General features: G+C 45.2%; 1 protein-coding gene across 1 annotated transcript; it reads left to right on the top strand.

The window, feature by feature from the left end:
- The first annotated feature begins 3,368 nt into the window (after nucleotides 1–3,368).
- Nucleotides 3,369–12,422, top strand: LOC138363053 (chemotaxis regulatory protein ChePep-like). Its single transcript, XM_069321898.1, has 3 exons — nucleotides 3,369–3,499; nucleotides 9,910–10,128; nucleotides 11,462–12,422. The coding sequence occupies exons 1-3, from the start codon at nucleotides 3,490–3,492 to the stop codon at nucleotides 11,557–11,559; spliced, it is 327 nt and encodes a 108-aa protein (XP_069177999.1). The 5' UTR covers nucleotides 3,369–3,489; the 3' UTR covers nucleotides 11,560–12,422.
- The last annotated feature ends 624 nt before the right edge of the window (nucleotides 12,423–13,046 follow it).

The following is a 13,046-nucleotide window of genomic DNA, read 5'->3' as shown; positions in this document are numbered from 1 at the left end:
TATAACGGGGTTAATAGAATTGACGGCGCTAGAGCCGTTAATGGAGGAAATAAAGGCTAGATTGGAAAGTTAATGAAATAGACGGGATAGAACGGGTCGTTAAGGGGAGATAAACGAAAGATTGGACGGTTGGTAGAATGTAACGGGTAGTTGTGGTAGAACGAGCAGGAAGCTAAAGGAAAGGCGCTGAAGTGGAGAGTTAACAGAGGAGGCGGTATAGGTGGAATAGAAAGTTAACCAAACTGTGAGGCAGTGTGGTTAACAACCGCTACACACGGTGGGTGTAGGGTTGAACTATACAATAGTCTTAGTCACCCCCGTAACTCCCCCCCCACCCGATACACTAGTGTAGGGAAGCCGTCAACGCCCGCTACACATCTTTTTCAGGCACCAACACATGCTTCACACTCCACGGCCACGGACACCCACTAATTCTCTCCACGGCAGTCTCCGTGGTGTAGTGGTAAGACACTCGCCTGGCGTTCCGCGAGCGCTATGTCATGGGTTCGTATCCTGGCCGGGGAGGATTTACTGGGCGCAATTCCTTAACTGTAGCCTCTGTTTAACACAACAGTAAAATGTGTACTTGGATGAAAAAACGATTCTTCGCGGCAGGGGATCGTATTCCAGGGACCATAGGATTAAGGACTTGCCCGAAACGCTACGCGTACTAGTGGCTGTACAAGAATGTAACAACTCTTGTATATATCTCAAAAAAAAAAAAAAAAAAAAAAAAAAAATTGTACACCTTCCACACCCACTACACATTACCCCCACACACTACTACACCCTCCACAGATACCCCTCCGTACAACATGACCACTACTGCCCCTACCTACTGCACCCTCCACGGCCACTACACAGACACACTCACATACTACACCCTCCACGGCCATGATCTTGTATTGATCTTTAAATTGCTGTAATATTCTATAAAGCGATTTAACTTCATTTTTATATATAGTTTCCGTTTTTTCCGTTTTAAACTATTTATAGTTTTATGTTATTTTCTGTGGTCAACTGAGAGACCTAATCTTCATCAGTTGAGGTGTGTTGTGTCCTCTATATTGTCTACTCCTGGACTCCTGGAGGCCTGGTCGACGACCGGGCCGCGGGGACGCTAAGCCCCGGAAGCACCTCAAGGTAAGGTACGCTCATGAGAATCCTTGTGTCGCAAAGGATGATGTGGTACTATAGTTTGCGTCCTTATCTCTGGTATGAGGAGGAGACAAAGTACTGGAGCAAGCACAGTACCTTGAGGGACTGAGTCACTACGCATACCCCCCCCCCACACACACTACACCCTCCATGTCTAGTAGTCTACTACATGTATAACACCACATACTACCGACACTACAAAGACATCCCCCCCCCCACATGCACTACATGTGCAACACCCACACATTCTCCATACACTTGACAACTTAAGTACGTAACCTTGCACGATAAAGGCACTCGACACTTTGGCTGTGTTAACGCTTTTCCTGTACGCAGACCACATGACCATGACCTCATAACCATCACCTCATAACCATCACCACATGACCATCACCTCATGACCGTCACCTCATAACCATCACCTCATAACCATCACCTCATGACCATCACCTCATAACCATCACCTCATAGCCATCACCTCATAACCACGCATGCACTGTTACATTAACTACAATGCTTAATGCAATGACAACTAGTACTAACCTTAGCAAGGTGATCACCAATATGACACATGATAACTGCCTGTAAGCAATTCACCACAAATATGTATAGTATAATTAAACACTCACATCCGGGTCCTTAACCCAGCCACACTATGGACGTCGAAAATAAACCAATTTAACTGTACAAAAATATCACTTAAAGTGAAATATTTTTATATTAAATTTTTTCCTCGAAGTTCGACAGAGTTGTATTAATCTATGATTATTTTGTTTTATTACTGTAAATGATTCTTTCGTTTGATAAACTAACAATTTTGTGAAGAATAGGCTTTGAAACACACATAAATCACAATTGCGTGATGCATGAAATGAACAAATCTCCCAGGCACAAACTAGGGTTTTACACAACTCCCCCCATGCACTCGAGTTATTGACATAGCTCGAGTGTCACCTCATGCACTCGAGCTATTGACATAGCTCGAGTGCATGTATAAAACCCTGGTTTGTGCCTCGGAGAGGCTGCAGGATTCAGTAAGTTCAGTAGAACTTCGGTTTCAACTCCTTTTTACCATGGCGTAGCTCAGTCGATTAAGGCAGCGTCTGGGATGCTCTCGGACGTAGGTTCGAATCCTTGTCACGGCCCTTGTGGATTTCTTCATAGGCTTTGAAAGTTTGCATGTGAATTACAACTTTGGGCTGTTAAGCTAACTCATAATGTACCCTGGTTAATACTGCTCATAATGTACCCTGGTTAATACTGCTCATAATGCACCCTGGTTAATACTACTCATAATGCACCCTGGTTAATACTACTCATAATGCACCCTGGTTAATACTGCTCATAATGTACCTTGGTTAATACTGCTCATAATGCACCTTGGTTAATACTGCTCATAATGTACCCTGGTTAATACTGCTCATAATGTACCCTGGTTAATACTGCTCATAATGTACCCTGGTTAATACTGCTCATAATGTACCCTGGTTAATACTGCTCATAATGTACCCTGGTTAATACCGTTCACAATGTACCTTGGTTAATACTGCTCATAATGCACCTTGGTTAATACTGCTCATAATGTACCCTGGTTAATACTGTTCATAATATAACCTGGTTAATACTGCTCATAATGTACCCTGGTTAATACTGCTCATAATGCACCCTGGTTAATAATGCTCATAATGTACCCTAGTCAAAATATACCCTGTTTATTACAACTCAAAATACCATGGTAAAAATATACACTGGTTATTACGACTCAAAATGTACCCCTGATTACGACGCAAAATGTAATCTGGTTAATAAGACTGAACATATACCCTGGTTAATACTACTCTAAATATACCCTGGTTAATACTACTCTAAATATACCCTGGTTAATACTACTCTAAATATACCCTGGTTAATACTACTCTAAATATACCCTGGTTAATATGATTCAAAATGTAGCCTGACATTCATATATATTAATCCAGAGTGAACCAGCGCGAGGAGAAAACCGGATATGGGCGATATTGGTAAGTTTGGCGCGAGGTTAGGTGTCTAAAACCTTATATAGAGACATATATTTTGTTGTCAACTATTACGTGCGTGATGGTATTTGTCGGGACATAAATTACAATACCTGCATGGTGTGGTAATGTCGCCAGGGAAGTTTACAGTGGTGCAATGTACTCCCTGAGGTCGGGTGACCCGTGAGGCGGGATCTGGCATCCCTCCCGGGAGGGTATATAATGGCGAGTGTGCCGTCATTCTTCCCTTAGTTCATCCGTCAGTTGTTAGCTGCTTCAATCACCGTCCACTTCCAGCACCGCTGCCACCACCACCATGAGTTCTGGTGAGTGTTGGACCTGAAGAAGGCGCAGTAGGAGCACGTCCCAGTTACTGTACCATCCGTGTGTGTGTGTGTGTGATAGGCTAGGCGGGCCCACACGTGTGGCATTAGGCTACCTCGTCAGTGCGAAGATAATGCTTTCATCCCAAATGTGAAAAAATTCTTGTTTTCAGATTAAATCACTGGTTGACAAATATATTTCGCAGCACATTGGTGTAACAAAGCCAGTCGGAAATCACCTCGTTAACATGTAACTGCTTCGGGATGGGTGACGTGCGTGTTAACTATTCCGGCAAGCTAAGTACAGTTGTGTTTGGCCAGTAAGAGGATGGGTGACAGCAGAGGTAGTCTCGCACTTGGCTAGGGAACATTTAACAAGTAAATTTAGGGCTTCTTTTCCCCAACTGGTTGTACCATACTTAAAGGAAAGGAACGTAAGTCGCTTGTACAGATTTTACCGCATATTTCGTGTTGGATCTGATCCTCAGGTCGTGACCTCTGCAAGACAGATTCACATCAAACTGTATCAGAGCTGCCAAACTAAAATAAAGGCAGAATTTGTGGAAATACGCCGCAAGTGATCTCGCAACGTTTGCTGCTACTCTCTGAACCGCACCGGATACCCTCCTTAAGGTCCCCCGGGTCTTGCTCATCTACCAACGTCCGCAACATCTCCCTCTGATGCTCATCAGTTATATGGTGGCTTATACATTAGTAGTAATTTTACTGCAACGATCATATTTCCAGTGCAAGGAATACTTTTCTTGTATAAGGGCCATCTTCCCAGTACAAGGGTCACCTCGGTGTAAGGGCCACCTTTCCGGTACAAGGGCCACCTTTCCGGTACAAGGGCCACCTTTCCGGTACAAGGGCCACCTTTCCGGTACAAGGGCCACCTTTCCGGTACAAGGGCCACCTTCCCGCTACAAGGGCCACCTCGGTGTAAGGGCCACCTTTCCGGTACAAGGGCCACCTTTCCGGTACAAGGGCCACCTTTCCGGTACAAGGGCCACCTTTCCGGTACAAGGGCCACCTTTCCGGTACAAGGGCCACCTTTCCGGTACAAGGGCCACCTTTCCGGTACAAGGGCCACCTTTCCAGTACAAGGGCCACCTTTCCGGTACAAGGGCCACCTTTCCGGTACAAGGGCCACCTTTCCGGTACAAGGGCCACCTTTCCGGTACAAGGGCCACCCTTCCGGTACAAGGGCCACCCTTCCGGTACAAGGGCCACCTTTCCGGTACAAGGGCCCGGAAACTGAGAGGCCTCGGTCTCGTGATGCTAGTATCATCACCGGAAGGTGGCCCGGTACAAAGGGTCACCTTCCCAGTACAAGGGCCACCTTTCCGGTACAAAAGCCACCTCGGTGCAAGGGCCACAACTTGCCAAATGCAAGGTCCGCATGCCCGATGCAAGAGGTATTTGCCTGTGCTGAAGATATGATGACCAGACCACACACCAGAAGATGAGGAGACGACGACGTTTCGGTCCATCCTGGACCATTATCAGTCGACTTGATAATGGTCCAGGGCGGACCGAAACGTCGTCGTTTGGTGTGTGTGGTTTGGTCATCAGGTACATGCCGGCGCACGGGCCACCTTCTCGGTGCCTGAGCCACATTCTTGGTGCATGGACCACATGCACAGTGCAAGGGTCACATGCCTGGTGCAAGGGTCACATGCCTGGTGCAAGGGTCACATGCCTGGTGCAAGGGTCACATGCCTGGTGCAAGGGTCACATGCCTGGTGCAAGGGTCACATGCCTGGTGCAAGGGTCACATGCACAGTGCAAGGGGCCACATGCACAGTGCAAGGGGCCACATGCACAGTGCAAGGGGCCACATGCACAGTGCAAGGGGCCACATGCACAGTGCAAGGGCCACATGCACAATGCAAGGGCCACATGCACAGTGAAAGGGCCACATGCACAGTGCAAGGGCCACATGCACAATGCAAGGGCCACATGCACAGTGAAAGGGCCACATGCACAGTGCAAGGGCCACATGCACAGTGAAAGGGCCGCAAGGTGATAATATCGTGGCTAGATTAATAGTAGGGTGGATACGGTGCTAGTATCGTTTCTACGGTAATAGTATCTTTGCTACGATGATGGTACCGTTTTTACGGTGATAGTACCTGGCTACGGTGATAGTATCGTGGCTATGGTGGTAGTATCGTGTCTACGGTAATAGTATCTTGGCTGCTGTAATAGTATCTTGGCTACTGTAATACTATCTTGGCTACTGTAATAATAATACGGTGATTATATCGTGTTTACGGTGATTATATCGTGTTTACGGTGCTAGTATCGTTGCTACAATGATATCGTGTTTACGGTGCAAGTATCTTTCTACGATGATAATATCGTCTACGATATTGTCTCTGGTGATAATATCATTGCTAAGTATAATGCGTACGGTGAATATAACATTCAGGTTGTTTACCTGCAGGAATATTATGCAGAATTAGGGTAAGTTAGATAAGGTTGGATTAGGCTAGGGTAGGATATGTGTTAGGTTAGATTAGGTTATTACGATGGGATAGGTTAGGGAAAGTATAGGAAAGGATTACTTGGAAAAACTGTGACCAGTGGATAATACTTTTATTTATAGATTTTGCAGAAAGAGTTGATTTTAATATACAAAAAGAAATTCTAAATATGGGCACAGGCTCGTGGGGTTCTGCCGTGACCTCATACTGTTCAGTGACCCAAATTACGTGCAAAAACACTTGAGTTTATTTATTTTTTAAATAAATAAAGGTCTTACATTCTTGTACTCTTAGCACTCTTAAGTACTCTTAGCACTTAAATGCGCGATACGATCCGTAGCCGCCATATTTGATGGATGAGTGACGTCACGTCCAGCCCTAGAGACCTCTAGGATCATTTAATTGCATAGTTTAAGTAACTTAGTCTTGCGTTAGTAACCCAACCTTGCCTAACTTGAGCAGCCTAACCCTGCCTAATTTGAGTAACGAAAAGGAAGTCTATAACTATACAAACCATCTAACACTGAATAGTTCAGAAATGTATATTTTTGCCTCGTTCGTCAGATTAACTATTACCTGTAGCTAACTACATATGATGCCCAGGTCTCTCCCTCTCCTACATCTCCCCAGCTCCACCTTTATCCGCCTCCCCCCGTTCCCCCATTACTCTCCCTCCAAGTACTTCTCACATGTCTTCCCCACCTCCCAGCCTCTCCACCTTTCTCCCCCTCTCCCTCCAACCATCTCCTACAACATCCCATATCTATCCTCCTTGCCCACACTTACAAATCCCCCCCCCCGTCTCTCTCTCTCTCTCTCTCTCTCAAATCACTACTCTTATATTAGAGTGTTTGGCCCTTTGAGAGTGTGAGTTCTCTCCTATTATACGCACCCCAACCACTTGGGCTGGACAGTAGAGCGACGGTCTCGCTTCTTGCAGGTCGGCGTTCAATCCCCGACCGTCCAAGTGGTTGGGCACCATTCCTCCCCCCCCCCCGTCCCATCCCCAATCCTCATCCTAACCCCTTCCAAGGGCTATATAGTCGTAATGGTTTGGCGCTTTCTCCTGATAGTTCCCTTCCCTTCCTATTATACGCAAATGGTTGGGTCAATTACGTCTAAGTACCATTCTCTCACGTCAAGGTCTACGGAGGTCCATTTTTTTCAAACGTGTGTATCATCCACCTTACAATCTAAGTCATTATTCCATGTAGTCCAAAAATTATAGTACTTATAACTATTTTTGTAGACTGCACCCTAAAGGATGCCTAGTATATAGCATAATTATGTACTAAATTAGACTAAAAATGGCGTATAGTAGGCCTAGAATAGCTTATTTAGGCTTATGACAGGTTAAGGTAGGCTGTATAGTTACTTTTGCATTTTTAGGGGTATGCAATTTTGAGTATACCAATAGGTATACACAACGTGAACGTTAATGGGTACAACATTTAATTTTTGTACGTTCGATCCCTATGTTATTAGTACAGTAGTATAATTTTTTGAGGATGCGATGCATCCCTCGGGTATCACCTACAATGTATTTAACGAATAACTTAATTTCACAAATTTTTTTATAAAAAAAAAATTTGGGAATATAAAATACCCCAAAACTAACCCCCAAATTTAACAAGATATGTGAGAAATGGCATTTTAATAAAATTAAGTTTGAAAGTATATGTGTCGTAGTTAGAGAATGTTAGTTATTATAAACATATATATATATACACATTATATTTTTTCAAAATATGGAAGGGAGTAACACACACACACACACATGTATATAGTTTACATAATAAGTACAATTAATGGGCTTCGTAACAATTTTGATGCGGAAACTGTTCATTCCCATACTTTCTCCTAAGCAAATTTTCCAACATTTACTTCACCAAAACCCAATAAATACCAAAGCAGTTAGAATGTCTCCTAAACCGCTCGTCTCTGTGATACGTGCAGTTTCCATGAAGGTCGCCGTTTGCAATGAGAGTAACCACGTTGGAGCGTGTACAGTGTGGCCACGTTGGAGCGTGTACAGTGTGGCCACGTTGGAGCGTGTACAGTGTGGCCACGTTGGAGCGTGTACAGTGTGGCCACGTTGGAGCGTGTACAGTGTGGCCACGTTGGAGCGTGTACAGTGTGGCCACGTTGGAGCGTGTACAGTGTGGCCACGTTGGAGCGTGTACAGTGTGGCCACGTTGGAGCGTGTACAGTGTGGCCACGTTGGAGCGTGTACAGTGTGGCCACGTTGGAGCGTGTACAGTGTGGCCACGTTGGAGCGTGTACAGTGTGGCCACGTTGGAGCGTGTACAGTGTGGCCACGTTGGAGCGTGTACAGTGTGGCCACGTTGGAGCGTGTACAGTGTGGCCACGTTGGAGCGTGTACAGTGTGGCCACGTTGGAGCGTGTACAGTGTGGATACGTTGGAGCGTGTACAGTGTGGCCACGTTGGAGCGTGTACAGTGTGGCCACGTTGGAGCGTGTACAGTGTGGCCACGTTGGAGCGTGTACAGTGTGGCCACGTTGGAGCGTGTACAGTGTGGCCACGTTGGAGCGTGTACAGTGTGGCCACGTTGGAGCGTGTACAGTGTGGATACGTTGGAGCGTGTACAGTGTGGCCACGTTGGAGCGTGTACAGTGTGGCCACGTTGGAGCGTGTACAGTGTGGCCACGTTGGAGCGTGTACAGTGTGGCCACGTTGGAGCGTGTACAATGTGGCCACGTTGGAGCGTGTACAGTGTGGATACGTTGGAGCGTGTACAGTGTGGCCACGTTGGAGCGTGTACAGTGTGGCCACGTTGGAGCGTGTACCCAAGAACTGCTCCACTTCCCGCCGCTGAGTAATGCGCAGTTGGGCTCTTGACGCGCACCACGTGACGCGGGACGGTTGAATACCAGACCCTCTTGTATTTGTGATCATCTCACATTACTAGTAAGACTGCTATTATGTTTAATACTCTATTTTATACCTGGGTTATTATTACTAAAATATCGTAGTGGGCACTCACCTAATTGTGCTTGTGGGAGTTGAGTTTCGGCTCTGAGGCCCGCCTCTCAACCGTCAATCAACTGGTGTACTGATTTCTAAGTCTATTGAGCTCTCACATCTACATTTGAAACCGTGTATAGAGTCTGACTGCACTACATCAGTGCCTTGTGCATTCCATTACTCTTGACACTAAAAAGTGCTTTCTAATGTCTCTGACTCATTTTTGGTACTAAGTTTTCACCTGTGTCCCCCTTATTCGCATATCACCTGTGCTAAATAAACTGTCTTCAACTACCCTATCAATTTCTTTGAGAATCTTGTATATAGTGATCATGTCTCCCTTAACTCTTCTATCTTAATTAGTGGTGCTACAGTATGGTTGGCTTGATGCTGGACTTAGAGCTTACCACCCTGTGGAAGGTTATTAGGCTACCACAACAGCTTACTGACCAACAAGAAAGTATACTTTAGAACATAGTCCAAGGCTAAAGTAAACTCACAGTAAAATGCACCGAGAAGCATGGTACACCCCCTATGGTGTAAACCTCCTTGATCAGTGTGTGTTGGTCTTGTCTGACCACCATCACACTGCCAGATCGGTAATGTGTTCAAGATATTATATGTTAAATATTGTATTAGATAATACATTATTTGTAATACACATGTTATATTATTTGTACTTCTTCCCGGATCAGTTCCCGTTACAGTTTACTGTTTAGTCTGCCAATAATGCCAAGCTTATCCCTGAGGAGCGTGTCACCTGTCTTTCGTCAAGCACATTTGCATTGGATTTCTGCTGTTGCTTTTACTTGTTTGTAATTAGGGAAGGCTGCACAACTTCCGTGTTGTGAGAGGGGGGGAGGGGGTTGTGATGTTTACACGACCAATGATTTAATCATTCTTCATTATATTCAGTAATATTCTTGTTTAATTTTCAGAATCTGCTGATGTAAAGGAAGTTCCCGAGACTAAGGAGGAGGAGAAGCAGGAAGAGAAGAAGGAAGAGAAGAAGGAAGAGAAGGAAGAAAAGAAGGAAGAAAAGAAGGAGGAGAAGCAAGAGGAAAAGAAGGAGGAGGAGGAAGTGGCAAAGGAGGCCAAGGATGTGGCTAACGAGGAGACTAAAGAGGAGACCAAGGATGCTAAAGAAGACAAAGAAGGTGAGAAATGAGTCTCAGTTTATAATTTAATTCAACGCTCAACTTACCCACTGCATGGAGGCCGTGGTGTGGGTAGATGGTGTGGTCAGGGACCAGGTTATGGGGTGGTGGTGGTGGTGGTGTGGGTAGATGGTGTGGTCAGGGACCAGGTTATGGGGTGGTGGTGGTGGTGGTGTGGGTAGATGGTGTGGTCAGGGACCAGGTTATGGGGTGGTGGTGGTGGTGGTGTGGATAGATGGTGTGGTCAGGGACCAGGTTATGGGGTGGTGGTGGTGGTGTGGGTAGATGGTGTGGTCAGGGACCAGGTAATGAGGTGGTGGTGTGGGTAGATGGTGTGGTCAGGGACCAGGTAATGGGGTGGTGGTGTGGGTAGATGGTGTGGTCAGGGACCAGGTTATGGGGTGGTGGTGTTGGTGGTGTGGGTAGATGGTGTGGTCAGGGACCAGGTTATGGGGTGGTGGTGGTGGTGTGGGTAGTTGGTGTGGTCAGGGCCAGGTAATGGGGTGGTGGTGTGGGTAGATGGTGTGGTCAGGGACCAGGTTATGGGGTGGTGGTGGTGGTGTGGGTAGATGGTGTGGTCAGGAACCAGGTAATGGGGTGGTGGTGTGGGTAGATGGTGTGGTCAGGGACCAGGTTATGGGGTGGTGGTGGTGGTGTGGGTAGATGGTGTGGTCAGGGACCAGGTTATGGGGTGGTGGTGGTGTGGGTAGATGGTGTGGTCAGGGACCAGGTTATGGGGTGGTGGTGGTGGTGTGGGTAGATAGATGGTGTGGTCAGGGACCAGGTTATGGGGTGGTGGTGGTGGTGTGGGTAGATAGATGGTGTGGTCAGGGACCAGGTAATGGGGTGGTGGTGTGGGTAGATGGTGTGGTCAGGGACCAGGTTATGGGGTGGTGGTGGTGGTGTGGGTAGATAGATGGTGTGGTCAGGGACCAGGTTATGGGGTGGTGGTGGTGGTGTGGGTAGATGGTGTGGTCAGGGACCAGGTTATGGGGTGGTGGTGGTGGTGTGGGTAGATAGATGGTGTGGTCAGGGACCAGGTTATGGGGTGGTGGTGGTGGTGTGGGTAGATGGTGTGGTCAGGGACCAGGTTATGGGGTGGTGGTGGTGGTGGTGGTGTGGGTAGACGGTGTGGTCAGGGACCAGGTTATGGGGTGGTGGGGGTGTGTCCAAGCAATCAACCTAACCCATGTTCTTGTTATCTTTGGAAATTGCTCTGATATCCATTCAGAATGTTATTAACCATAGTTGGAGTTGAAGAAGTATCACATATGCAAATTTGGTAGCCAATGGCCATATCTTAAGCTCAACTACTATTTCATCTCTATTTCAGAGGAAGTCAAAGAAGAAGATACTAAGAAAGAAGCACCTGTTGAAGAAGTAAAGGGAGATGCACCTGCTGCAGAAGATGTCAAAGCACCAGAATCTTAACCAACTCTCGTAAATGCACACTATGACATCTCTGTGTAAACATGCATTATATTGTTCCTTGTAAACATACATATCCTTTCTTGTAAACACGTTCATCTCTTGTAAACGTATAATGACCATTTCAAGTCAATACACAATGTTCATTTCATCTAAACACAAAATTCATATGTAAACACAAACGTTCATTTCAAGTCAAAACACAATGTTAATTTCATCTAAACACACAAAGATCATATCATGTAAACACACATTGTTCATCTCATATAAACACACACACTCACCTTTTGTACACATAAAATCAATTCTAAGGACTCAAAATATCGTCTTTTGTTTTAAACATTGTCAATAATCTTCAAATTTCAAGAACACATTCAAATTTTGGTGCCTTTGGTACATAAGGGATATTTTCTTGCAATTAATTATTTTCGATACATTGAAGCAATAAATAATGATTATTTTAGTATCATTAATATTTGGCTTGAGTGTCATCGATATGCCTCTCTTTGGCGCCACAAAAGTGCTCATTAGATATAGTCTTTCAGAGTGATAGTATGTGCAGTAATGTTTGGATGTGATGCTCGCTTGAATAAGTTGTACATAAATGAACTCGTAATATCTTTTAACTGTTACCATTGGGTAATCCAGTCAACAGTCATATTGCGTGCTAACTACATAACTTTTGGTTACATCTAAATACAAAATTTATATTTGCAGGCAAATAGTCATCATTTTGTAAACTAATTTCAATATAATGACATTATAAGTCATAGAATTAAGTGTCTGGCATTTCAAAATCGGTAAAAAAAGATTTACATATTTGGAAAACATTAATAAAGTTAGGAGGTTACTGTACAAGCAATAAATCTTTTGATTCCCCAGTAAGGAACATTATATGAAGCAGCGGCAAACACGTGGTTGAACAAGGAATGGCAGACAACAGACTTCACGTAATAATAATGGGTTTGATTGTCTTGCATATGACTGCGGCGTGAAGTATCTCCCTCCAAGTGTTACCATAAAAATAGCTTTATCTCTTCTTTACTCTGGTTATAACACGTCCATTAGCTTGTGACATGTCTCACTCTGACGGAGATGAAGAACTTACAGCCTCTTAGGAAATGAGGAGCTTGCAGATTTTCCTGAGGGAGATTAGCAGCTTACAGCCTCTTTCCTGAAATAGAAGAGCTTATAGCCTCTTTCCTGAAGGTGAGGAGCTTGCAGACTCTTTCTTGAAGGAGATGAAGAGTTACAGCCTTTTAGGAAATGAGGAGCTTATACAGCCTTTTTACTGAAGGAGAATAGAAGCCTAGCGCATTTTTCCCTGAAATGAGGAGCTTACAGCCACTTTCCTGAAGGTGAAGATCTTACAGACTTTCTTGAAGGAGATGAGGAGCTTACAGACTCTTCCCGTAAGGAGGTAAAAAGCTTACAGCCTCTCTGCTGAAAGAGCTAACAGCCTCTTTCCTGAAAGAACTAAAGAGCTTACA

The sequence above is a fragment of the Procambarus clarkii genome, chromosome 10 (genome assembly GCF_040958095.1).
Source record: "Procambarus clarkii isolate CNS0578487 chromosome 10, FALCON_Pclarkii_2.0, whole genome shotgun sequence".
In the NCBI taxonomy this organism is placed as follows: domain Eukaryota; kingdom Metazoa; phylum Arthropoda; class Malacostraca; order Decapoda; family Cambaridae; genus Procambarus; species Procambarus clarkii.
This window is presented reverse-complemented; position numbering and strand designations above follow the sequence as displayed.

Bases quoted from the DNA above. Each gene is read 5' to 3' on its own strand.
- LOC138363053 (XM_069321898.1), top strand. The intron at 10,129-11,461 runs GTGAGAAATGAG...TCTCTATTTCAG, and splicing joins TGCTAAAGAAGACAAAGAAG to AGGAAGTCAAAGAAGAAGAT.